Source organism: Chlamydotis macqueenii, chromosome 12 (assembly GCF_036417535.1).
Source record: "Chlamydotis macqueenii isolate bChlMac1 chromosome 12, bChlMac1.mat, whole genome shotgun sequence".
NCBI classification, from domain to species: domain Eukaryota; kingdom Metazoa; phylum Chordata; class Aves; order Otidiformes; family Otididae; genus Chlamydotis; species Chlamydotis macqueenii.
In genome coordinates, this window is record NC_141567.1 from 13,178,390 (window position 1) to 13,206,312 (window position 27,923).

Below are 27,923 nucleotides of genomic sequence, written 5' to 3' on the forward strand. Positions count from 1 at the left end.
ACTGCCTTAATGGTGCACTGGAGAAACAAAACCACATGCAGTGTGGTCCCAGATGCTGGGCAGAGAGCGCGTTAGACAGCGTGCAGCCTCCTGCAGATAGGGCTTAGAATGCTGCGAGTCTGACGGTCGGTGCTTGAGCTTGCCTCCAGACACGCCTCATCTGCAAGAAGAGGGAAAAATTCCAAAACACTTGCAGGTAGCTACCCCTGTGGCCTCCTGCCAAAGGCTGTGTAGGCCAGCCTGCTCACAGGAATGTGCTCATCTTAACCCTTCATGTCAGAACAAAAACTTCCCAAAGAATTAGGACTGTGTCTCAAGAGAACCAGGACTGAACCATGTCCTTCTTTGCTGCCACTGGAAGCAACATGATTTCCTCACTCATAACTTGTTTCAATCTGAGTTTGGCCACTCTCATAAAAAAAATTATACAGGATAGAGGGTCCAGGCATTATCATCTAGTTTACTGACAATATCCTTCCTGTCTATATCCTGTGTGAATTCCCCACCCAGGAAGACATTTCTGTCTCAGGTCCTATACACTGAACCCATGTTCTTCATTTGTACGACATCAGCATTGTAGAAAGTAAATATATTATGATTTAATCAGTTTAGGATTATGTCTGAGGCTTTGTATATTCCCTTCCTGCCATGCGCAGCTCAGCTCGGTGAACGGCAGTGAGGATGCTTCATGCTGTATCCACTCTTGCTTTGCATGTGCATAATTTCAGCACTAGTGGAAGTTCCACTGCTGTCCAGGTCTTCTGTGTCCTTTGAGGTTTCGTATTTGCAACACTTCCCTCACCCACGTATGATTGTCTTAAATTATTATTGAGAAAGAAATCCCTCTACTAATCCTTTTGAGAACATTATGTTTGCCCTTTGATACAGACGTTGGTCTGTCAGCTTGGAAAACGCCAGCCTTCTAATCACTGGAGGATTATGAATCTATTGCTGAGCATTTGCAGAAGTGCTCTTGTGGTTATAAAAGTGTCTCTTCACTCACTCACGGGCTCGGTGCCAGAAGGGCTCAGCGTGGCTTTGTGGGTCTCTTGCCTCCCGTGCCAAACAAGTCAGAATGTCACAGCGGTCAGAAGGCCAGCTCCATCACCCACTGACCGCTCCCTGCCTCCGCCTTTGCACGCACTGGGAGTCTCTTTCTTTGAAGCGAAGCACTCTCAGACGGTTCAGTCCAACACATTGGACTGTTCCATTCTAAGTTTGCACAATTTTGATTTGAATATAATTTATCACATGTATGTCTGTCTCTATTAAAGTTAATAAGAGCCTCTCTAATGACTTCAGCACAGCCAGGACTTTGCAAAATATCTTTAATTAATGTATTAGTCATAAATTACTAGAATTTAAAATATTTTAAATAAAACCTGTATTAAATAAGATGGATTATGTATGATACCTTGCACTCTATATATCTTATGGAAATGAAACCTTGGCACTACTGAAGCAGACAGCAGAACTCATGCTGACGCCAGTGGATCCAACATTTCATTCCCAGTTTCTTTTCCCAAATCTGCCAAGAGTTTCCAGTGACTCTCTGAACAAATCAGCATCTCGGTATTACCTACCATATAAGCCTGGGAATCATTTTTCTCTAGGTAACAGCAGCATTGTAGGGCCCTTGATATCTGGAAAATGCAGGTTCAAACCGCTATAGCTGTACTAGTGATTATGGGTTATTATTTTCATGCTACAAATGTCTCCTCTTGAAGGCAGGAATGGCAATGCCGACCAGCAAAGTTATTCAACAGTTTCTACTGTAAAACCCTATTTCCCATTATGTTGTGTTGCCAGAACTTAGCCATTCAAATGGCACATGCAGACAACTGCCTTATTTTTAATTGAGGTTTTTTTTTTCATTTTGAAGTGTGGAAAGTTTAACCATTTCCAATATCAAGGGAACATATATCTCAATATCGAGATATCCAAGAGTGTAAACCCACAGTGAAAAAAATGAACTGCCATCTTTGAGCAGCTCCAGTTTTCATGTGCGCTGACATTTGATAGAGAACAAATGAACTTGAATGAGATCTTTCACTGTTTTCAAGACAATATGTCTAGATTGCTTTCGCATTATAAATCTTTGAAAAATTGTACATCGCTAACATAGACTAGCACATGGTGTTTACTGATACATGATGTTTGGTAGCTGAAACGTCCAAGAATTCATGCTCATTAAACACATGCCAGCCCTTAACAGGGCATGCTGGTGTTTGGATTCCATCAGCCTCATGAAGGTGCGGTGTCCCCGTAATTGCTCCTTTTGTTGGGTCAGGGAGGGACAGGGCATTGAACCCAGCCACAGAGGACTTGTCTCTCCAGTGCCCTGCCAGACAGCCCAGGGCGGGAAGCTGCATATTTTGAATAGAAGAGAAACAATACATAGGCAGAACTGAAGACAAGGGGCCTGGAAAGGCCAGAGAAAGGAAGAAGATGGACATGGAGAGCCGTAAAGGCACACAAGGGTTTTAGGGACACCCCTAATCTGGCGGGGCAAGCAGGGCCCGGCCATTTTGACCCCACTGGCAGCAGTCACACGTGTGCCTGTCCAGGAGAAGCCAACACAAAGGCATCCTGACCTAAGTGCAAATCCTTTCTGTCACCGCATTCACCCATCCCGCAGCCAGGCCCTGCTGCCCCCCTGCCCTAGCATCGGCCGTGGCTCCCAGAGCCATTCTGTTAACGCGAGTGAGCGCCAGCTCTCCCCGAACCAGACACAGCTGCGGGGGTGCTGGGGGACAGGAGCCGGCAGCCACCGAGGCACCGCACCTGCAGGCCGCGCGGGAAGCAGAGGCGCACAGCGGTGCCGGGGACACGCTTCACCCCCTCCACGGCTGCGCTGGACTCCCTCAGGACCCGCCGCCGGCCCGCACTCCCCGCCACGGCGCCAACCGCACCCCGCCGCCCCGCCTGCGCAGGCGCACTCCCCGGCGCCGCGCCCTGCGGCCGGACTACAGCTCCCGTCATGCTCGGCGGCGGTGCGCAGGCGCGGCGGAGGGCGGGGCTGCTGGTCGCGGTTGAGGGAGCTGGGTCGCTGCCGCTGCCCGGGTGAGCGGGGAGCGGCTGTGGGGGTCGGTGGCCGCCGTCACGGCTACTCGGGCTGTACAGGGCAGCCCTCGCGGGGGTGTCGGGGAGGGTGCGGGCGGGTGGGCGCTGCCACAGCGCGGCGGGAGGGGCCGCAGCGGCGGCTGGAGGAGGAAGAAGGGGCTGGGTCGGCGCCCGCCCGCCCGCCCCGGGCCCCAGCGGTTCACGGGGGTGGGGGGGGGCCCGAAAGCGCGGTTGGTTTCCGGAGCGGGAAGGTCGGGGCTGCCTGAGCGCGGAGCTGAGGGACGCAGGGCGGGGTGCCGCCGTTCGGGCTCCGGCGCGGCGGGGCTTTCCTGCCGGCGGCGGTTAAAGCGGCGGGGGGCTGAGGGGGGCGGCGGGTGCCGCGCGGGTGTTTGTTAATTTTTCAGCCCTCGCCGTGACATCCGGAAACTGCAACTCTAAAAGCTTTGCCCGTGGACCTGGTTAGCACAGCTCTCTCCGCTCGCTGTGTCTGTTCGGTACGACCCGCGGGGCAGGCGGGCCGGTGCCCCCTCGCTCGGGCAGGGTGCCCCCCGCGGGCTGGCGCGGGCTTTGCGCTCTGCGGCGCGGCTGACACCCGGCCTCCGCCGCCCGCAGCTCCTGGTGCGGCCGCGCCCGGCGGGGAGCGGCCCTGGGCCGGGGGTGCTTGGCCCCGAGGGGCGGCCGGGGCGTGGGGGGACTCCCGCGGGCCTTTGCACGGCCGCTGCTCCGCCTTTCCTGAGAATTTCACACCTGAGCGCCCAGTACGAGCCTCTGAAAGCTGCCCGCCCGTTTCCTTGCGGGTACGCACAAATTGTGTTGAAAAGAAGCGCTGCTGCAGAGAGGCGGTTGTAAGCTTTAAGTTTGCTGTAATATATTGAACGTGACCTGAAGACTAATGTTCTGCTACTGTGTCAGGTGCACAGAGCTTGAAAGACAGCTTGTGATGGAAGGAAGAACCTGAAATTCACTAGTACTCAAGTTTTCCCTGAGTAATATAATGGGAATTAAAGTGTGCTTCTTCTGCTTGTCCCATTATAGGCTTGTAACTTTCACCACTTTTCTGTAATGGACACAAATATCTGAATGTTTCTATAAATGTTCAGATAGCTTCTGATGTTTCTTTTTGACTGAAAGCCTGTAGGCAGTTCCTCCAGGAGGAGACACTGTGTTTTGGTGTCCATGGGCAGTAGATCTCCGTTGAAGAAAATCCAGGTATTGTCTGGAAAAAAACAATGCCAAAACATCCCTCATCCTGGCCAGTTGGTAACTCCTGACACAGTGGTGCTGTCCTGCGTGTTAGGAGATGGAATGGGCAGCTGGAGTGACAATTTCTGCCGGAGTAGCTTCTCAGGGCAGGCAGTACCTGTGGTACCTCGGATTTTTGGCTTATCCCAGCCTTGTATTAATTTGGGATCGTAACACGTACCCTGCAGCCAATTTGAGTGCACCTGGAAGTGCTGTGGAGATAAGCATGCCACCTCCCGCGCTGCTGAGGCCACTGCTTACATGCCCCATGCAGCTTATCAAATGCATGCTTTGGGGCTTCTGGCTCTGTCACCTCTGCTGTTGCTGGAGCTGGATGGGTACATCCGTACAGCCCTGCAGCATGGGTGACTGATTTTCAAGAACAGGCCCACAGGAGTAAGTTTTGATAGGACAATGCCAGCTTGGGAGCTTAGCCATCACTCACAGCACCCTGCCTGCAAGATAGCTGTGCCCTAGTTCTGTGTAGCTATATGCAGAACATACAAAAGACCGAAGTGGGCTTTGTCTGATTCCAGGTGCCTTCTGGTACAGAGGAAGAGCTGGCAGGACCTGGAAGTACAGGTGTTTTCCAGTTTCATTCATCATGGAAGAATCTTCATGGTCTGTGTAGTTACTCTGCAGCAGCTGCCTGTCCCACGCCACTCCCCAGGCTGCTCTATGAGCAATTGTGAAGTTGGGGAAGCTCCACTTGCCATCTGTAAAACTAAGTGAATTGTTTATTTGGGGAGAATGAAGTCTCGGGCTTGGTTTTATAGGAAAATAGCCCAGAATAGCTATTCCTTACTGCCTGGAAAAAACAACTTACCCTGACAAAAAGCATAGGCAAAGATGAGCTGCCACCTGCTGGCTCCATAAAGCTTTGGGCTGGGGAATGTCTGCTGGTGCCCTGGGCAGGCGAGCCTGGTTCAAGTACCCTACCCCAGGCTGGAGATTCAGAAGGCTTAGGTGGGCTCTTGAGAACTTTCTGCTAAGAAAAGCTGCATTGGGCTGTTCAGTGGAGGTTCCAAAGGAACCTGCTGGGATTATGGTAACATATTGACTCGTTTTTCTCCTAGCTTTGCTAAATAAAGACAGCTCTTTCAACTGCAGCACATTCTTCCTAAACAGTTCTGTATAATCTTACAGACTGGAAAATAAAATTGTTGCCATTGTGGGGGTTCCCTGGGGAAATGCTCAGATTAGGCTTCTCCAAGCAGCTGGGATGATCTGGGGCCCTGACTGGTGCAGGAATGCTGACAGCCATGTGGACCCCCCTGCTCTGGGTCGGGTTCACCCAGAGGCTGGGTGGAAGGAGGCTCCAGAGGAACAAATGAGATTAAAGTGAACTCTGTGAATGTGCTGGCCAAAACCGGCTCGGTTTGTTTTTCATGATGTCACTTCTATTTTAAAATCCAAGTCACGGAAACCACTCACAGTGGACTTTAACAAGGCTGTAGTTTCCTGTGAGCAAGATATTTCCAAAGAGTTACTCCTGTTAGGGTCCCAGGAAGTTGTGTTCTCAAGTATAGTAAGAAATTTCTGAGGGGTGAGTTTTTGAAAGAGAATTGGAAGCTAGCTATTTGTAGAAGCTTTTGGTTTTTAAAAATGCACTTTCAGCTAGGAGAAAACAAAAATATTTTAACTTGTAGTTAAGAGATACATGGAAGTTGCTTGACGGTCTTTCAGGGAATGATTCTGATAATTATAAAATGGCCTTAATAAAGTTATTTCTATCTTCTAATTTCTTTAGTTGTTCATTGATTTCTCAGATGAAGGAATAATGGCAAGATTTTTGTCTTTGTGATGTCCAGCAGAGTATCTCCATTTCTGTTTTTTCAACTTGTCTTTCACTGAAGCAGAAAATTGGAATTTGATTGACTGGAAATGATAGCTTTGTTTCCATCTCTCCAGATGGTCTCTCGTGCAACTATGAAGTTGCTAGAATAAAGAACTTACTTTCTTTTTTCAGATATATAACTATTAAGTAACTTTTAATCTATGTAATGTTTTCATGGCAAACCAAAGAAGGATACTTAGAAGAAAACTAGCTCCGCTCATCAGAAAAGTGCGAAGTATTTGCAAAGCCAAAATTGATGGTTACAGTTTTGCCCATGATTCTGCAGTAAGATGTGCCACAAGTATTCACAGTAAATAATGGCTTTTTCTAAAAACTTGTCATTTGTTACACATGTATCTTTATGCTGCACTGCTGCAGAGAGCGGTGGAAAAGCAAGTAGAGTACCAAATATGTTTAATGGGAGGTGAAAGGGCTTGTTTGATTAGATTAGGGCTTCAGCTGGCCTTTGTGCCCTTTTTAGGCAATGAGAATTCCTGACACCATGTTTTAAAACTTAATTTTTAGCACATTATATGCAAATGTCATATGCTGTAGTTTCTTTTCTAGGGAGTGTTTCAGAAAGTTGTTACCAAGCAATCTCAATGTCGTACAGACAAGCTAAGCAGTGCTACCATCATAACTTCTTACAGGCGTCTCAATTTAAGTGTACTTTCATATTTTAAATATACTTTTGATAGGTATTAGAAACTGTGTCCAGAACACTTTAAATTTAAAATTTGCCAGGCCACATGTGATCCTCTTCCTCTTGCTGAAGCGAAGACTCAGTTACAGAAATAGTGGGTTTTTTTGCTCGGCTGCTTTTATTTTTCACTTCTTTTGTGCATGTGAACACTGTAGCTCGGGATTTGAAATGGCTGCTTTGGTCATATTATAAAAGCAAGTGAGGCAAAGGGCTATGACCTGAACATTAATTAATGTATTATAAAGTATGAGTAGTGTTCCAGTGTAAAACATACCAATGCAGTAAATAAAAGGTTATTAATTCTGGGTGACAGCATTTTACAGTGAATCATGGAGAGGAAATACACGTGAGTGTAATGTATGGTTATGCAGTGCTACTCTGTCAGAGTACGGGCAGCGTTATTCTGCAGTATACTAGCTATTTTGCTTCTTATAATTACCTGCTAAAACTACGCCTTTTAATATTTGAATACAAATGGACATGCAGAAATGTGGGAAATAGCAGCGTGTTGACGTAGGATTCAGGAGGTGCAGCCTGGTCACGAGCAGTGCTGTGTAACTGGCTGCAGGAAATGTTTTTCTCTTATGATAGTGTGTAATGGCTTGAACTGTAAGGAAGGGGAAAACATTAAGGCTCTGGGAATGAGACGTTTGCATGCAGATTTTGTGGCATCTGCTGCAGCTATCAATAAATTGTCCTTCAGCTGTTATCCATCTGGAGAAACAAATAGCATGAGAGTGAGAACTGTAGGAGGTGGCGTGCTGGACCATGGAGACACTCCTTTTACTTTTGGAACGCGGCTTTGAAAAGCATAGGTGTGCTACCCTCTGCATTTTCTGCAGCCATTAAACTCTGGTGTTCTCAGCTCTGTGGCCTCTTGCAAAAGGTCCAGGCTCTTCCAGCATGATTGGGTTTAGTTCGGAGGAAACCAGGCACCAGTCTTTTAATGTAATTTACCATGAAATTGAGAATTCCTGGTGGTCTTTGTTATGTTTGAGAGAACTTCACCTAAGCTGGTACTCCAGCTGTGGAATTACATCATCAGCTGTGGTTTACAAGTAAGCTCTAGTATTTATATCTGTAGTATTTTTTTAAAAGCAGGCATTCTGAAAATAGCTGTAAATATGTTCCTCATTCAGGCGTAGATGTTAGTGGGAACTGAAAATTTACCATTCTTGCAAAGGCAATTGTTAAAACCAGATTCACTTTACAGGTAAACTTGACTGACTGACATAGATGAACCTTTAAGTGCTCATGTCTGTCTGTTTGGTGTCCCTGACTTAAAATATCACCATATGTAACTGATGGCCAGGGAAACCTTTCTTGATGTAAGCAGCTGAGGTGAAGGAATCCTGTAAGCAGGATTGCATGGTACAGTATGGATATACAGCCCTTCTTGTCCTTTTGAAGGTGATAATTTTAAATTGAGCTGGTTTTGAAGTACGGTGTAAGTGCAGGTTTGAAGTAATGCAGTTAGTATATGTGGTGTGAGCATCCTAACTGGAATGTGGGCTATTTAAGAGCAAATAGCATTTGCTGTATGTCTGGTCTCTGTGTTGAGTGTTTCTATAGAGCCGAGAAAGGGCTTACAGAGGATAATGAGCCTGAATGTAAGGATGTAGCTGTTGCTTCCCAAGTACATTGCTGGCTTCCAGAGAGTCATTCAAGTTGCCTTTTTTAGGTCTGTGCTCAACTTGAAGCAAGAAATTTGGCTGAACAAAAGGAGAATCCCAGAACTCCTTACAGAAAAATGAGAGAAGCCAATGTTTTAGCACTGTTTTAATTAACTATTTTGGTTTTTCCAAGCCAAATGGTCAAAAATTGTGACTGTTAAAAAAAAGATTCCCTGTGCTTTCCTTGTCTGTGAGACGTACTAGATAGACTGTACATCTTTTGAGGAATCCCAATTTCCTCTAAGTATAATATTTAGTGAGCAGTTATGCAGTCTGTTCTGGTTTGTTTGGGGTTTTTTGGTAGTAGGATTGACTGGAGAGCTGTATTCCCTAAGCCCTTTGTCAAAGTATTTTAATTTTCCTCAGACAGAACAGAATGTTACTTCAGTGGTAGTGCTATAATTAACTCGGAGGCAAACTTCCTTTGTTCCCTCCGTAGGTAATACGCAGGGATGTGAGTCAGTAATAACCAATTAACTTGTTTGTAGTGAAGTTCTCCTTTACTGACCTCAGACAGCAGCGGCAACAGTAAATGTAAAGCATCTTAACTCTTGACTGCAGTATCTGTAAAAACTGATGACATTCAGCTGGACTCATAAATACTAGGTGTAACTGGTACCTCCTCCCTCCCAGCCCGCAGCCTGCCCTGCTCTGTGGGAATTGTGGCCTTGGGCTTCTCGTTGGGAAAACTGGGTGCTGACATTCATCTGGAAATACGTACAGCTTAGTTATGATGGAAGAGGGCATGGCAGCACGGGAATCTTGTCACTGAAGAAGCAAGGTGTAGGTAGCTTCCAAGTGTCTGTTGTAGAATAACAGATAAATAGGAATATTGGATGAAAAAGCTTTCCTTTCAGATATGTGTTTGAAGGTTGAAGATGCTTTGTAGTTGGGATAGTTACCTTACCTATGGTTATTTATTTTTAAAATTTTTTTTTTTAATAGATCTGGTTAAGAATAAGACTTGGGTTTTGAAGTGTTTGAGCAACTTGCTACTGCCCAAGTCATGACACTCCCATTTCGAAAGGATTTGGACAAGTACAAAGATCTCGATGAGGATGAAATTCTTGGCAAACTTTCGGAAGAAGAACTAAAACAACTGGAAACTGTTTTGGATGATCTTGACCCTGAGGTAGGTCTTAGCCAAGAGAAGTTTTATTTTTTCATTGATTCAGAAACAAGTCTGAAATAAATTGAGACTTTTTTTTTTACTTGAACAATATACCTTTGGACAGAGCTTTTCCCTAGTCTGTTAAGGATCTTTTTTGCAGATAGATATGTGTATGTAACGTTTCAACTGTTTATTTCCCGTTTGCAATGTGAATGCCACTGCAGTAGAGGAAAATGGAAGAAGGGGTTGTCAGGGGGAGCTTTCTGGGATTTATTTAGAAATAAAAATTGCTCTTAGTCATTTTCTTGAAAGAAAAGTTTATTTAGAAAAGCCTGTTTAACTTTCCTGTTTCCAGTGTTGTCTGGTACACAGCCCTTTTGCATCCATTTTTGTTTTGTTGCTTCTACTGTTGGAGTTTGATGGGAGAGGGAAGGTGCTAACCCTTTCTAAAGATTCCTGGTCCTGTATCTGGTAGCCTATATATATTCCTGTCCTCATGTTGACTTTGTAAAGAGGAGGCAAATAATTACTCAGCTCCTGAATGATTACGTCAGCACAGGGTACTGAATAAGGAATATTTTAGCTTTCTGTTATAAAGAGCTGAGTTATGTCCTCTATTCATACTGCATAATGTCAGAGTCCAAGACCTGTGTGTTTACCTCCTGATTCTCTGTCCTTGCTTTAACAGGACCAAGATTAAGTTTAATCTTTATGTTCAGGGATCACTTAAGAATATTATGATCACCTGTTTTGTTACACTGCAAGATATTATTGATATTTTAAGTGTCTTTGGCTTTATAGACATTTTAACAGAGGAGAACTGGCAAAAGTGATAGGTTGTCTTTTGTGATAATCTGAATTTATGTACATTCTGTTGTCTTTTGTGATAGTCTGAATTTCTATATGTTCTGTTCTTCCAATACTAATATCCTCAATTTTTTCCTGTGTTTTCTTTTTTTTTTTTTCTTTAGCTGAAATATGTTGATGATAGCAAAAATACATCCTACCTTGAGTAAGGTCACAAGTAGAAATGCTTTGTGTTAAATGCCGGACAACAGTATAGGCAGTTGTCTTAAAGACTTAGAAACACATGGATGTAAGTGATGGAGGAAGCAGTTGTCTTGCTGAATGTCTAAACTGTAAATAGCTGAGTTTTATTTGCTACCACTCATTTAAACAGTGTTCATTCTAGAAAAGAAATGCAAAGTCTCTAGCAGCTCTAGTGCTGGGAGCTATTGTACTTAAAGAATTGCTTCAGTCCTATTTACAGTGCAGTGTGCTCTATGTTTAATTACATTCTTGGTATCTAAAGAATAGGTTACCTCCCCTGTCCCCAAAAAAAGGAAGGTGGCAAGGGATCAAAGACTGCCTAAAAAAGATGATGTATCGGGCTTGAACCTTGGGGAGAGGGAGAAGGAAGAGGGAAATGAAATTAAACAGGTGTTTACTCAGACTTTCTAAGCTGAACTTGTTTGATCCATTTTGTTTTGCAGAATGCACTTCTGCCTGCAGGCTTCCGACAGAAAGACCAGACTGCTAAGAAGGCTTCGGGTCCCTTCGACAGGGAACGACTCCTTGCATACTTGGAGAAGCAGGCTCTTGAGCACAAAGACAGGGAAGACTATGTGCCTTTTACGAGGGAAAAGAAAGGTAACACCACCCTTTCCGGTGTAGGTGGTTATGAAATCTCTGAAGTGGACTAGCCAGAACTACTGTGAACCACAGCTTGTTGAAGCACTGGCAGTTCTAATGCTTTTTAACTCATGGTGTTTCCAAATGAGCACTACTGTGCGGAGGCAGGATGCTTCCTGTTCAAGCATTTTTGGCACTGGGGCTGGTGTGGTGTTTGCATGTAGCACAGGAAGGAAGGAAGGCTCAAAGATGGTATCAAATATCGCAAAGCTCTGATGAGGATGATATCCTCAAATGAAGAGCTACCCCTGATTTGTATTAATAATAACAAATGCTGTCATTGTGCCTGTGGCTTATGCTGTGTGGTGCTGAGTACAGACAGTAACATTTGTAATATTACATTGAATTTAAAAAATAGCAGTAGAATGATGCTGTGGTACATACTCAGTAATGCTCCAAGATGTTGTAGGTTGACAAGGCCAGGCAAGTGGTGTATGCAATCATATTGTCTTTCTAGTATCCTTACTGAGAGGTTTAATAAGATTGCCTACTTATTATTGAATAATTACATAGTTAACATCACAAGAACCTTTGAAACCTGGCAGTGGTTTGTGGTCTAAAAACCATGGAAACATTGACCCAATGAGTGGACAGATTATCAAAGCCTGGGATTTTAAATCTTTGGTTTGGATCTAGTCTTCTCATTCACTTGATGGGAAGCGTTTTCATTTTCAGGAGAAAATTTAAAAAGAGTGTGCATCTTAAATAGTGTAAGAATAGATTTATTTATTTTCCTCACAAAACAAGAGTTTCCAAATTTGTTGGGCCTTACTAAGCGCTGTTGGTAGGGACAGAAACTCCCAGTTCTGTGCTGGGCACAGGAGGCAGCTTTTAGCTGTTGCCACAGTGTCTGTGTACCGCTTGTGAATCCTAGCTTGTCTGAACCTTCCTCAGCAGCAGGGCAGATCTGCTGCAGTAAGACTTCAGTAAGTAGTTCTGTAAGTTGTATTCCAACTGCCCAAGAAGAACAGACTCCACTCTTCTTAATTTGAAATCTTTTAGTTCTACTTAATTCTCTGGTGTGAATCATCGCTTATTTCAGACTTGAGTCTTCATTCATCTGCTGAGTTTGTATATATGATTATGAAAGTGAACGGAGGTATTGGAGGTATTTGCATTTTCTCTGCCTGTACTAGGTAACTGTTGCTTGACAATGTTGGTCTTTTTCTTTTCCTTGAAGTAGTAGAGAGATTGTGATTTTATAATGTGCTGCACTGTATATGATGTACTGATTCCTTAGTACACTGTGTTTTGCCTTATTTGTGTTGTTTAACACCATTTTTGTTGAGAGATAACTGTGACACTCCTTTGCTGACAGGAGAACGGGAGTTTGACTGAATCTGTAAGAGCACCCAAATTAAGGATAGACAATGTATTGAATGTAGAAGGCAAAGGTGCCTACAGCAGCAGTACCCTATGGTACCTCCGCTGGTGGCAAGTACCTGTTGATCCTGTGTCTGGCTGTGTAGTGTGCTGCTGCTTCCTCCTCTGTTCTGCTTGTTGCCTGAGGTATTTGCTAGTATGTAGTGGAGACAGCCAAGTGGTTTAATGTGAATGAGTTCAAGTATATTCAGGCCTCGTAGCTGGTTTAGGGAATCCCTTGCAGCCCAGCAAGCTCATACACCGTTCCTTCAGGATGCAAGGCTGGGCATGGAGGATTTGCTCTAGTTAGTACTTCTTTTTCTACTGAGTACTAGTGCGTCTTTCTGGTGGTTCTTTAAAGTCAGCTTTATGTATACATGCACACAGCAGAACTATTTGGTAGATAAAATCTGTGAGAATAATGTAGAAAAACAGTAGGGTCCAGCTGTAACGCAGATCTTGGTTAAGAAAGATCAAATGTCATTTCCTTTATGTAATAAAGTATTACTAAATAGCAGACTGTCTGGATGTTGCAATATGTAATACCAGCTTAGTTAGTAAAACTTCCTGTGTCACTTTAAAAAGAAAATTGCTGTTTAATAACTCTTTCTACTATTTATTTTAGTACCATAGAAGAAGAGATACTAATATGAAAACTGAGCTTGATGAAAGTAGCTTACTTTCATCAAAGCTAAAAATGTGGAAACAAATGTTCAGTATGGAAATTTATGCTCTAAGTGAATGGGAGGAGGCAAGAAGGCTAATCTCGTTTTGTAGTAGGCGAGGGATAACCCCTTCTTGTCCCCTCATGACAATGTTATGGTTCAGCTTTCATGTGCTGTCATGTTTGTGGGCACTTTGCAGAAAAAAAAAAACCTGTGTAACTTAATCTTTTAAATCAATAAATCATGATCTTTATCTAGATTTAAGACTTGGAAAGGGAGTGTGGCAAAACTTAATACTTGTGTGGGATGTTTTTATCTAGAGGGAACTTTTATCCTAATATGCTTTTCTTTACTATTAAAAAAACCAAACTACTAAGCTGGCTTATAATTTTTCTCTTTGGCTAGATAAATGTATTATGGAGAAATGCTAACAAATTGTGGAATAGGTGAAAATCTTGCTTGATTATCCTGTTAATTCAGAAGAAAACTGACAATCACCACCCTCAGGTCTCAAGGTCTTGGAGGGAGAGAGACGGTTTGCAGTTGCAGCAATTTTTCTTGGTGCCATTTTTGCTAAAATATTTGTGTGTGCCTAGCTGGTCTCGTTGCTCTAACTTGGTCTAATTATTCATTGCATGAAGTAAGAAGGGGAGAAAAAAATCTATCCTTCTCTTTCTCTTTCCTTTTCCTATTTTAGTAGAACTGATATCCTGCGTAGCAATTTGGCCTGAGGGTTTATCAAAGACGCTTACCCTGGGTTAATTTTAAATATCCTGGCTTGATACTCATTCTGGTAACCTTGTTTCCCTTCTACAATGTAAAGGAAAATCCTCTCTTCCAGTTGTCCCAGGTACCTCATTTTGGGGTAACATTATTAAAACAATGTTGCATCTCTTTCACTGATAGGTGATGTGATTTTTACAAATCTTGGGAACATTTGCTCTGTGCTGTGAAATGTGGAAGATCTGAAATAATGTCAAGTGCCCTGATGTAGTGACATGAACAGTGCTAAAGAAATGTGAAGCTTAACAATCCCTAAATTCTATTGTATTGTGTTTTACCAGTGCCTGATTTTGTTTCTACAAGCATCCTTAAAAACAGACTTTGTTTTCAAACACGATGTAATGATGATTTAAGTCACATTCTGTTCCAATTAAGTGTTGACCATACGGTAAACCATTGTTCAAGAGATTCATGAGAGCAATGTGGTAATAATTTCAACAAAAATAGCTTTGTCTCAATCTGTGTACGTAAGTATGTCGTGAAGATTTCACAGGGCTTACTGCAAAGAGAAGGATCTCTCATCTAAACAGTGAAGCAGTGCTTCAGCACTGGAGTCTGTTGCTCTTGAGTGTGTTCAACACATCTGACCAATGCTCCTCAGTTGTCTTGGAACAGCAAAAGATTAGAATTATTGCAGCTGAGATAACATATCTAACATCAGTTATGTACTTTGTGCTGTATAGTGCATGGTATTAGCAAAATGTTATGTAAATTCAGTTTTGCATTTCTAGCCTTTGCACTCTCCTAATCAAGACTTTCTCTTCCAGCTCTCCCTCTGCATTCCCGCAGGGGTATGTTTATTCTGTGTAGATTTGCATTTCATGTAACTTCTGCTGGGTGGGTTTTTTTCCTGCTCTGTCACCCAGAAAGTACTGTTAGGCTGAAAGTGTAGCCACCTGGCTAGAGCTCTTTTGGTGCTGCCCTGCTGCGTCGTTACTCTAGATCACCATTTGCTTCTGTTGCAGCAGGATTTGGGATGCTGTGTTCTCTGGCTTTCAATCACTGGTCTTTAAAGGAAATGTGTTACATGTTGTAAAATAAAGCTAATATCCTAGGATAGGCTATTAGGATAGGATAGGTAGGAGCTTTGGAGAAACAACTCGTCAAATTGACCTTGTCCATGCAAGACCATTGGAACAAAATAACATGCGATACTCAAGCCTTAATATAAAACAGTTTTCTAAATCACTGCTAAGTGCTCTGTAATCCAATAAAAAAATAACAGTGCTGTCTCTACAGTAAGACACTGAGGAAATCACTTTTAAGTTGAATTTAAAAAATTAGTATTGTGCTTTCAAATGAATTGATGAACCTAAGTCACTCACATGGTAAGAACTGGTGATGGATGAATTGTGGATTATATACATTTCTGGATTGATGAAGCTCTAAGGAATGAACATAAGATGTATGGAATATATCAGATGTTGCTCACTCTTCATGAAGTCACTGATGAGATGAGCTTCTATTTGACTGTCCTCAGGTGACACTTGATTCCTTTTCTGCAGACAGAATACTGCAAAGTAGATTTTAGACTTTCTTCTGATCTGCAGGTTGTGGCCACTTGCGGCCTACTAGCAGGGGGGTAGGACTGTGGGATATGTGGGAATAGGACTAGCAATATGCAGCGCATGGCCACGCTGAGCAGACCTGACTTCTGGAAGATTTTCAGTCTAACCTTAGGTACTGTGAGCCTGCGTATGAAAAGTCTAGGACACTTTAGCAGACATCATCCAACACATCAGCCTTTTGAGCAATGCAATTGTGTGGAACTTGGAACTGAAAGTTCGTTTTGTAGCAAAGAAAGCTTGTGAATTCATCCTGGGATGTGCATTATCTAACATGTTAGCTAAAGGCACAGAGGGCCTGAATATATAATTATTACAGAAATGATGTGAACATCTTTGAAATTTGCCTCTTCGTGTTGTATTGCCTCGTTTTTGCAGTATCCTTGTTTACTGAAAAGGAGGATGTCATGTTCCTTCATGTGATCAAATCCTTGCTATTTGGAAACATTCCACTCGAGGGTCGAGAAAGCTGTTAATCTCATGGGCTGCACAGATGTGTAGGGGTTTTTTTTTTGGTTTTTTTTTTTGTTTGTTTGTTTTTGTTTGTTTGTTTGTTTTTTCTTTTAAGCATACATTAGTAAGGGGGAAGGGAACTGCCAAACTGTCTTGGCAGCAGGCCTTGAGTGAGATCACTGTCCCAGAGACACAGGGGTCTTCTTTTTGAAGTAAGTTTGTTACTAGAAGTGAGGAGTGGGGAAGGACCTGCTTTCCTATGTGCTTTGTAAACGTCTGAACTCTGGGCTACGACCAGATGAAGCCAATGAATGAAGGATTATATACACAAGGGTGTGACCTGTTTTATAACAAAAACTGCTCCTGACCCAGTTCATGTGATTGGAGTTGGCTGCAATGAACATGTCTGGAGGGGAGTGGCTTTTAACGTTTTTGCTTTATTAAAAACTGAATATACTGCTCTCTCTTTAGGTTATCTTAAGAACCAGGCATGTATGGGTAAATTTAGTCTTACTCTTAGGAAGCAAATGTTTAGAAACAGAAGTTCCTAGCCTATGAATTTAAGAATTACTTAAAGTAACATCGGGAAGAACAGTTCTTTTCTTGTGAGTGCTGTGTGGTGAACCAGACAGGAGGCTTATCTGGGTTGCAATACATTTTTCCAAAGTTGCTTTTAATTGAGATCAGTTTCCTTCTCCTGCTCACTGCCTGCTGCACTGATGCTGCTAATAGGATGACGTGAAGGAGAGTGCAGGTGCTCATATTGCACTTTCCTTCTCTTCTCCCTCCTTGTAATCTGAAATCCTCACTTTTTTACTAGTCTGTATTACTGAGAGAAAACAATGCAAACATAGCTAATGAAAGGCTTTAGATCATGTGTTTGCTGCTCAGAGTGTTTAATAGGTTAATGAAAACCTTGTCAAACATTCTCATATCTCTTCTGAAAATTACAATTTAAGTTGAAAATTATTCTCTCCCAGTAGGTGATGCTAGTAAAATAAAATTAAGGTAGAATCAATTATTTCAAAATAATTTTAAACATTTACTACCTAAGCCTTCAGTTTTTGAAGGTTTTCTTTTAATCCCGAATCACCACACTGTACATCAGTTTCTTTTGCACTGTACATCAAACCTGATGTATAGGTGGTAGTGCATGTCAGCTGCTTTCAGCTCCTGTTTGTAGTCAGCACAGTTATGTAAGAAGATTTATTTTCTGCTTCTAAATATGGATAATGACCATTTATACAACTTTCCAACGAGACAGCAACCCAGGAACAAAAATACTGTGTTGCTAGCAACAGATCTTGGTCATCAGACTATGTTGTCAGAGAAAAACCTGATACACTACTTTGTAATCTGTTCTAGTGGTAATGCATTAAGTTCCTTTAAAAAGACAATGAACCACAAACTGTTGTAATCTAGGATGGGAATTTGGAGAGAGAGCAGAGGTGGATGGGTTTTCTATGCCAGTGTCTGCTGTGGGACAGGAGCTGACTTCAGGCACTGCTTCCCAGAAGTGGTGAAACCTAAACCCTGCTTTGTTGGAATTTCCCAGAAATAAAACTGAAACATCCCTATAAAGCTTCTTGTCACTGGGAGGTATTTAAAAATGCTAAACTTAGTGTTAGTCCAAACATGTAACAAGATACACTTGTATGCAGTATGAGGAAAAAAATCCTAGGCTTCTGGCTTCTGCCCAGCTGGTCTGATTCTGCTGCACTCTGGTGGGTTTTCATCGTGTAATTGGGATGAGCTAATATGATTTGTGTGTGGAAGTGTTTTTTAGCTATGAATATGGAAGATGGTGGGTTCCTAAATTAGCACTGAGGCTTCATATGAAGATTATCAACACCGCTTCCTACCCCAGGAAATAACTAAGGGATCCCTTTCCTACAGCTCTGTCTGCTGATAGCCCAGGCAACTTGGAAAGTTTGAGAAACTTTGAATAACTGTTAAGATTAGATTTGCAGTCTTCTAGTTGTGAATTACTTCTATTGAATGCATCAGTTCTGTTCTCTCATACAGTACGGGAGCTTTTATTTACCACGTTAATTTTCTGGAACCTAAGCACCCTTCCTGGGTTCTTACCAAGTGGTGGACTTCTTTGTTCTGAAAGGCCAATTCTAAGTCATTCAAATCTGGACTGTTTTCAGAATAGCTGTTTGAATGGCTTTCTCGTATTCTAATTTCTTACCCAAACTTTTCAACTGGAGATATACGTAGGAATTACACCAACTACACAGACCTCTATTTATAATACACATTTCCTAAAATAACTTTTCCCATTACCTGTCTGTAATGCCTAAAATGTTGGTGCAGAGTGTGATATTACTACTGCTCCTTTTCCCACCGAACCTTCTGTGACCTTTCTAAGTATCATTTTAGAAAATAGTGTCATTGGCAGAGAAATCTATTACCTTGTTTTGTGCTGTTCACAAACCATAGTTTGGAGACATGATACAGACTCCTGAGAATTTGGGATAAGTAATGTTATATTCCTGCTTATGCTCTTTCCTTATCTCTGACTTTCAAGAACAAACACAAGAAACCTCATTCCTTTATGTTGTCCTTGGTGCTCTTTTCAGGATTTACTAAATGTAATATGTATTCCTTAAGTACAGATAAGTTTAAAGATAAGTGGCTATATAATACAAAGTAACATCAGACTTTTCATTTTCTTTACTCCAGGGAAAATATTTATCCCCAAGCAGAAGCCTGTGCAGTCTTACACAGAAGAAAAATTCTCTCTTGATCCGGAACTGGAGGAAGCCTTGACCAGTGCCACAGACACAGAATTAGGTGACCTTGCAGGTTAGTTTTTTTGAAGTGTGAATGGGCTGGTGCATATTTAGTCAAGAAGGATCTATAATTACTGGGGTAGTGTATTTGTTTTCTGAAATATGACTATAGGGAGTAGTTGTGATATCAATAGATCATGCTATATGCCAGTTTGCTTGTAGTGTATCAACGTTGTTGATTTGTGTCAGTTGATAGGAAGGTAGGTTATTCTGGCCTGCAAAAGATATTCGATTTTCAAACTCAGAACCTGTAAGTTCATTCCTCAGACTGACTCTTTTTTATTGTATGCACTACCGCTTTTTCTAGCATATAAGAATGTGCTGTTATGGGCCTGTATTCCTAAAGCTTCAGTCAAGAATTTTGTGATTGAACTTCACTTCTGACTTTGATACTTGAGCCTGGTGAGGTCAAATCTTTCTAAGATGTGAAAGGCAACTACAAAGTTAATAATTAATTATTTTTTTCAACTTTTCTTTACATTATTGTGCATTTGCTGTGTTGATAACTTTGTGTTTTGCAAACATCAGTTATTATTATAAGGAACTCTGCATCTGAGCTGAATTAATCAGGAACAGTAAAACTTTTTTTTTGCTTTTTATTTTTTTCCTTTTGCAGCTATACTGGGAATGTCCAACCTGATAACAAACAATCAGTTCTGTGATGTATTAGGAAGCAGCAATGGGGTTGGCAAAGACAACTTCTCAAGTAAGTGTGTAGGCAAGTGCTAGAAAAATGAGTTGTTTGTACTCCATACAGTTAGTACACCATTAACTATTTTCTGTAGCACTAGCATTCTTTATAGACTATTCAGTCTTGAGTTGGAAATGTACGTCTGTAACGTTGCTAGTTGATTTCCGGCAAGAGTGGAATTAAAATATATGTACATTAAAATCTATTCTGGAGTTAATTCACCTTTTGGGATAAAAGTAGGCATAAACATGCATTTGTGTGTGTTGGGTTTTAGGTTTCATGTTTGTCTTCATAATTCAACTCCTCTGTGCTTTCTGAAAAATGCTGTTGTGGAAGAAAAACAGGCTGTGAGGACCTTTGAAAAATAATTGAACTTTATGAAAATATGGTCAGGAGAGGATGGTATGCATTTTGGGTGCAGGAGAGATGTAAAGACTGATGAAATTATCTTTAAATACACTATTTAGTATGTGTGTCATTTATTCACAGTGAACGAGTGTGACCTGTTTGATTACAATTAAATGCCTTACTTTCCAGATATAGTAAAAGGTGAAAAAATGTTGCCTGTTTTTGATGAACCACCAAATCCCACAAATGTGGAGGAGACACTGCAAAGGATTAAAGATAATGATTCTCGTCTTGTTGAAGTTAATCTAAATAACATCAAGGTAATTACCTGAAGGCTGCAGTAAAAATGCTGCTTTTTCTCAATGGAAGACACTTTAAGCTGAAGAACTCTGTAAGAGCCCAGGATAGGCTTATTTTAATTACAGAGTCTTTCTGCTAAATGTTGCAGTGTGTGTAATCTCAGAAACCTGGAGCTAAACCGATAAGCCATCTTGGTTTCTTTTGCCAAATGTGTATTTAAAAAGACTTAGATTTTCTTACTGCCAGCCCAGATTTCTGTTGCTGCCAAGTTGGCAACAGTTGCAGCCGTTCACCATCATGGAGTTAACTACTGCTTTGAATCCTTTGTCCTTGATCAGGCAATGCGCTCTGTTACTGCTATTGCAAACAAAGTCATATTTGTACCTGACGTCCTTCTGATTCTTGTACAAAAGAGCTGTCAGCAATTAGGGCAACTTCTGCTCGTAAGTGTAACAGCTGTGTTTTTAAACACGACTAAAACTTTTGTGTATTTGTGTGAAAGAAAACAGAACTGTAGCAGACTACAGTGCAGACAGCACTGACAGGCTGCTGGTTGCAGCCTCGCTAGCAGCCTAGGCTGTTTGTTGCCCTTACTAAAGGAAGAAAAGAAAATACGTTATTTAAGAATATTGTACAATAGAGAAATGCTATCCAAAATAAATACTAAAAAGGCAACAGAACAAAATTTCTGATATAGTAAACTGAGAAATGTGCTACCCTAATTAATTATCTAAAATTATTCCTTTTAAGCTTGGTTGCTACTACACCATAGAAATTATCAAACTATATATTGGTGAACTCTGAAATTATTCTTAATAGAACCCAGAGAATGAAATGCTAATGGTTTCACCAGTCTGAAGCTCTAAGTCTTTTTATATTGTAGAGAGGTTAATTTCATGTTGATAGTTAGCAGAATGTTCAGTTCATGTAAATTTTGCTCAGTAACAGTTCCAAGCCAGGCAAATATTTCTTAACACTTCTATTGTGGTAATGGCATAAATGTAGCAAAGATGACTTTGCTGTATAGAATTGGTGACTCTAAAGCCATTGCAGCTACCTGCTACACAGGTAGGCCTTTACTGTGAGACAGCTGGAGACCTGTAACAGTTAATATTGTAGTGCCTTTTGCTGTAAAGAGAATATGATAAGGGAAGAAGTTGGGGGAGGGGATAAACTTGTGTATCTCAAGAGAGTGAAATGCTATTTTTAATTCAAGAACATACCAATTCCAACGCTGAAAGAATTTGCAAAAGCCTTAGAAACCAACACGCATGTGAAGAGTTTTAGCCTGGCAGCCACCCGAAGCAATGATCCTGTTGCTGTTGTAAGTACTCTTGCTAATGTGCTGAAGTGGGGTGCAAGGGGAGTTAGGATGGAAAGACAATGGTAAGGGGTTGAATTGAATCCTGTTGAATATTTAGGGATGAAAAGTATTAGCTTCTGTTACAACATAAAGTATGTTTTCTTTAACAAACTTTTGTTGTATCAAAGTTGGTAAATTATTACTAGTTGACTAATATGCAGCGATGTATGAGATGAGTGAGAATTCTTTTTTCCAATCTTTTCCTCCGATTTTTCATTTTGCTAACCTCCTTCCTGTTTTTTTTTTCTTTCATAATTGTTTAGTTCCTGATGTTCATTCCATGAGCCAACGGTATATTCAAAATTAACTTTAAAAGAAGCACATTTGGGAACTAAGTTCATAATCTTTTTCAACTAACTGGAGTTTTAGTTGAAGAAGGTTGTAAAATACCTGTTTCTCTTATCTCCCTGCTACCAAAGATAGGCGTAAAGCATTGGCATATAAGGCATAATATTAGTCAAGGTATCTAGTTTGACACAATTGAAACTTAAATATTTGTCATCTGGTCCTGTTTTTCCCATGTTGAATCAAAAGCAGTGCCTCATGTATTTGCAAATAAAGAGGTAAGAAAACAGCACTCACTATTTTGCCAGGACAATCCTTTGCATTTGTACTAGTTTGAAAGGCTCCATTAAATGAACAAATGAACATTGAAAGTCTTGCTTTGGGTCAATTAAAAAGTTCCTTTTCAGTAGAACTTGAAACATTTCTAAAGGCTTGTTTTCTTGGGTGTGGTTTTGTTGGCAGTTTTTTGCATTGTGACGATGCAAAAAAATTGTAAAGGTTATGATTTTTATGACAGTAAACCTCAGCAGTTACCTGTTCATGTTTTCTTACTTTCTCAGAAATGAGATCAGGTATATGCCGTTTCCGTAAAAGTGCTTTGAGCTACATGCTGATACTGAGCTTAGAGCTTTGGGTTTTACCTCTTCCTACCAAATCTGTAGACACAAGCATTTTGAAAGTCAGATCTCCTGTTTACAAATTAACCATATCTAATTCTCCTTTCAGCTGACTGACGCCCTTTCTTTGGCCTTTACTTAGCAGCTTGCATTACTCATTGTATGCTGTGAAGGCTTACAAAATGGAATTGGTCCAATATGCTAATTCCAGGCAATTTATATTCTGTGTAGCTTTTTAGTTTGTAACAAGAGAAAGACAGGCCTTTTCTTGACTAAATACTATTTTAAAGGGGAATGTAGATAATGCCTGGTTGAAGACCCACTTCAGTCTCAAATAATACGTGAAAACTTGCAAAATTACACCATGCACCTGTGAACTTGTTGCTCCTATTGAACTAGTTAGTGGTAATGGTTATCACTGTCTTATGATGTACTGCATCAAAACTCAAAAGTTTAATGACACTTTCTTGCATTCAAAGGCTCTTGCAGATATGCTGAGAGTAAACACAAAATTAAAAAGTTTAAATATAGAATCAAACTTCATCACTGGAGTTGGAATTTTGGCACTGGTTGATGCACTGAAAGACAATGAAACACTGACAGAGATCAAAATTGATAATCAGGTAAGCGAGGTGGTGGTGATATCCTAATTAAAATCAGTCTGTCCTAGTTGACTGACTATTTGTAGCATGCATCTTGTGATAAACTTTCCAAAATATTTTACTTTTAAATATATTAAGCCCATGAATGATTGTCCTTAAGATTCTTGGAAGCATCTAGTTGAATTGATTCCTGGTCGCTTCTGTGCTTGCTTGTGCTTTAAAGTACACAAACGTATTTTATGACCTTCTGTCTTTTAAATTAATCAAAATTAAGCTAAATGTTTATTGACAAATATGATGAATGTATTCTGACCTCTTTTAGGGTGAATACACACATGCTCTGTTGACTTTCTGTACCTTTTATTCTAACAGAGGCAGCAGCTGGGCACAGTTGCAGAAGTAGAAATTGCCAAGATGCTTGAAGAAAACACCAAGATCCTCAAATTTGGATACCATTTCACACAACAGGGACCTCGAGCCAGGGCAGCTGCAGCTATCACAAAAAATAATGATTTGGGTAAGACCTGTCAGTGGGGAGTGGCTATTACATGAATGTGTGTGGCACAGGGTTTAAAGGTGTCTGTTTTTTCTGCTTTTCTGTTGACATAACTAGGATAGCAAAATATTGAATAGGTCAGTTTCAGATTTCTGCTGTGCTTTACTCCTCCTCTTCTGTTGCTGCTTGATGTTCTCCTTTTATTTTGTTGCAGGATGTTCAGGTGAGTTGAGGATTTTTAGCATGGTCTAGAACAAGGACACTAAAATTCCACGAGTTGTGGCAAAGAGAGGGAAAATAATAGTTTTGATTGTTCAGTGCAGAGGCTGAGACTGGGTCATCTCTTCCCTTGTGGTTCTTTCAGGCACAGGTACCTTCCCTGCCTCTCTTAAAGGTAACTGCTAGTGGTGGCATCTTTATTTGCTGCAGTAAGTTTTGTTGGAGCTCATCTGTTAGAATCCGAACTAAATGGACCAGCAGGAAACTGGCTAATAATATAGCATGTGAATGGAAGTCATTTGTATGATAATGTCAAATACTTGAAGCTCTCAACTACAACAAGATAATGTGGGCCATCTATTTAAATAGAATTACATTTTAAAACTCCATTTAATTAAACTTTTTGGCTTTAGATGCCTTATTGTAAGGATTACACATCTTATCAGGGCGAAAATGGGCCAGGCAGTTTAGTAGTAGTAGTATAGGAATACATTAGAGGGAATTACATAGGAAATTGGAATTTGGTTTAAAGATCTGCTTCCCCTCTGAGTAAAGTTTAAAGTGGAGGAAAACAGCTCTGAAAGAGATGGAGGAGGAGTAGCAGAATAGAGCATAGAGAGAGAACTGTTTCTCAAAATAGATTCTAAACTAGTTATTTTTTTATCACCATGCTTCAGGTGTCTCTCTACTTTCTTTTAAGGTTTCTCTTTTCACTAGTTCTCATTTTAGTGTTTCACTGTTGGAAATCTATGTTTCTATTGATATCTTGCCTTTTTTTTCTTTGCTTTCTTAGTCTGGAGTATGCGAGTAAAAGCTTCTGCAAATACCTTTTCATCTCTCCAGCCCTGAAGCTACAGAGACAGGTTACTCTGAATACCCAGCTGGGTATTGAGCACTGAAAACAGAGATGTTCGAAGTCTCTCATTTCTGTTTTTGTACGTTTCTTCTAAAAAAATAGTCTGCATCTTCTTTCTCCCTTGTTTACACTGTATTGTACTACTTCCTTTTTCTTTGCCTGAAACTGTGTACATGTTGCTTTTAACTGCATGATTGGAGAAGTCTAAGGTTGGAAACTCTTCCACCTGTTTTTGCAATTTGGTGAAAGCAGGTATGCATAACTTCTGTCACTAATGAAAACGATGTGGATTCAGAGATAAGTCTACGGGTTACTCTCAAAGTGAGCAATACATTGGCTTTGTAAAGAGTAAAATCCTAGTGTGATTCTATTCTGATTGTTTCTTTAGACTGTATCTAAAGCGTTTCTTGAGATAGGAAGCAAGAGGGGAAACAAAACAGCTTTCCCTCTGTTATTTTGTTCTGAAGATAAAGTCACATTGCAAATATCTGTAAAACTACATAATTTCCAGTGAATAGATTTGAGAACAGAATCACTTTCTTCTTATACAGATGTGCTTGCTCCACTTTTTTAAACAAAGTGGAGATGCCCTGTATAATTTCTAAGACCTTTAGCTTATTTTTTTTGTGTCTGCACAGAAAAGGAAAACAGTTTGATAAGGAAAAAAGAAAATATCAAGTAAAAATACTACAAATATTGAGCAAAACTCCAGTCATTCAGTCAATCTTGCATATTCTTAAGTCTAAATAGCATGTGAGCTTTAGTGATTTTAGTCACAAATTTGTTGCTTTTTTATTTTCTCATAACTGATTTTTTTATTATTAATAAATGGAATGGTTTAGGCTATTGAATGCAATGTCATTTTTTTTGCGAAATGTATAAATTGAATTAGGTATAATGTGAAACTCTTGTACTGTTTCTTTTGAAGCCCTGTACACTTAATTCTCCACCACTAGAAAAATGCAATGTCAAAAAAGAGTACTGGCTACATCTGCTTACCAAACATAAAATGATTAATGCTTCCCGCAAGTCTCTCCTCACAAATAGTTGAAGCTGTTAATGAATAACACAATAAGCACTGCTGAAGCATCAGCTGAAAATAATGGATAATACTAAGTGTTAATTACCTTAAGTTGTACTATATGAAACTTTATGCAGCAAAATAGGGAACCACCAATATGGTTCCCTTAACTGTTGATGTTGTACAAATATGACAGGTAGTTGCAATGATAAAACAGTAAAACTTTTTTTTCTCTGTTGTTGCAGTTCGCAAGAGAAGGGTTGAAGGAGACAACTAGTGGATCTTGTTGTCAAAACTGTGTGGAGATGTCAAGGGTCGTCAAGGCACGCACATCACGGTGGGCTTTGGCAATCTTGGACTACACTTACCTGGGTTAGAAGGGAAAAGACTGGAAACCCCATTCCTCTTAAAGCAAAGCTATATTAATGGTCTGCTGGTATGCGTCACGCTTTTCAGATTGAGACACAGTAACTGCACCAGTCTCTGTACCATAGTTTTTGATATTTTTTTAAGACCTTTTTTGTATTTCAAGACTCTGGCTGTATTTTCTACTAAAAATGTAATTGCCAATCAATGGTATAATTGTCTGTAGTCAAATAATGGGACATTCAATATCGTTGGGCAGATAATGACCCAATTGAAATGTTTGTTAGAAAATCTGGGGGTGCTTATTTACATCGAGGGGTGTGTATATTCTTTAAAACAATGCATTAGTGATAAGGGATTCTTCACACAACAGTTGGACTCATTGTGTAGAGCTGTTCAGCCTTGTTCATATGCACTGAAGAGAAATCTTTCACAGCTATCTTATTTGTAATTCTTCTTTATTTTTGATTTCTTCTTGATACTGTGATTATGTTTAAAGACTTCCCTTTAAACCAAACAAAATAAATTGGCTAAAGACTTATCCCAAGAGATCTGAGAAACCAATAAGAAAATTAAGAAGTGGAAGCCTTGCCAAAAAAAAAAAAAAAAATAGAAGCCTTGCAAAATGACAGTTTTTCTATTACACCTAAATCCTTAAAGTCTTTTTCAAAAGACTTTGTGTCCCATAACGGTATCTTGCTCTGTATCTAAACTGGATATCAGTTTTTAAACTGATTTCATGTGTTCATCAGCATTATTTAGTTTATATTCTTTGTTTAAAAATCCTTATCTACATTCATAGGTATCAATCTCTCTAGAAGTAGTGGATGTGTATTTGTTAAATTCTGCATCACTCTGTACAGGAGAAGCAGCCTTAACTGTAAAACCACTGTCCTAAGTTGCTGGCAAATGGAAAAAAATCCTTTTTTAGAAGCTGTTGCATTAAGCTATTAGTTCTTCATATAAATCTATCATTTTTAATAAAGCAATGAAGTAACACTTTTAAGAAAGGATTTTTCTATTCTACTTACGTATTGATGTTAAAACACTACATAAGATAAGCAGAAATTAACCAATATGCAGTGTCAAATCTGTACGGCGTTGTAATTTAAGTATTTAAAGTTCTATATCTAAGCAAACTAATAAGGCAACAAGAATCACTTCAACTTCTGCACATAATCACAGTAGACTTCTTTGAAATAGTATGAGAATCTGGAGGCTTTTTGGTGTAGGTCTGTTTGGAGTATGCCACACTAATTTGCTCAATCTTGTCATGAGATCATAAACTCCCAAAAATGTTCTAAAGGACTGCTCAGCTATATTCATAGCAACAGAGGATTCAACTGACAACTGTTTTCATCAAAGGGTCATAACATGGTGAGCATTTATGCATAGAAAACATATTGGGCTGAGATTTTTTGCATCAGGTTGTATATACTATAAAAATCTTCTACAGCAACTCTCTGACACTGTGCCCATGATGTAACTTGCTGCAAATCTTGTTTTGGATCTTTAAGGACAGATTGTATTCTGGTAGTGACTTTGCATTTTACTGCAACTGTACAGAAAATTGTAAACTATAGTGCCTTCAATGAGGATGTATATAACTGCTATATACTTGTGGAAGAACACTTTTTTCATGTTTCAAAATTGGCCTTTTATTACAGTTACCAATAAATGTGTGCTCTGAAAAGTAAGTTGGAATTAATTCTCTTAAAACCAAGAACTATACATACTATAACTTCAAAACAACTAGAAGTGATCTGACTAGTATCAAAAAGGGCTTCTTTTGGTTTTGACTTCTGTAAATTT

General features: G+C 40.4%; 1 protein-coding gene across 2 annotated transcripts; it reads left to right on the forward strand.

The window, feature by feature from the left end:
• The first annotated feature begins 3,025 nt into the window (after positions 1-3,025).
• On the forward strand, positions 3,026-27,808 carry LOC104474386 (tropomodulin-3). Of its 2 annotated transcripts, none has more exons than XM_086757302.1 (10): positions 3,026-3,063; positions 9,464-9,650; positions 11,123-11,279; positions 18,838-18,960; positions 19,564-19,653; positions 20,176-20,306; positions 21,503-21,610; positions 23,031-23,174; positions 23,526-23,670; positions 25,991-27,808. In XM_086757302.1, exons 2-10 carry the CDS (start codon positions 9,525-9,527, stop codon positions 26,020-26,022), a joined length of 1,056 nt encoding a protein of 351 aa, XP_086613428.1. In that variant the 5' UTR covers positions 3,026-3,063; positions 9,464-9,524; the 3' UTR covers positions 26,023-27,808. The 2 variants fall into 2 exon arrangements, with proteins under 2 accessions (XP_086613428.1, XP_086613429.1); XM_086757303.1 differs by lacking the exon at positions 3,026-3,063 and adding an exon at positions 9,117-9,301.
• Positions 27,809-27,923: the final 115 nt, after the last annotated feature.

Bases quoted from the DNA above. Each gene is read 5' to 3' on its own strand.
- LOC104474386 (XM_086757302.1), top strand. From the start codon at position 9,525: ATGACACTCCCATTTCGAAAGGATTTGGACAAGTACAAAGATCTCGAT. The intron at 9,651-11,122 runs GTAGGTCTTAGC...TTTGTTTTGCAG, and splicing joins TGGATGATCTTGACCCTGAG to AATGCACTTCTGCCTGCAGG. The intron at 21,611-23,030 runs GTAAGTACTCTT...TTGCATTCAAAG, and splicing joins GCAATGATCCTGTTGCTGTT to GCTCTTGCAGATATGCTGAG.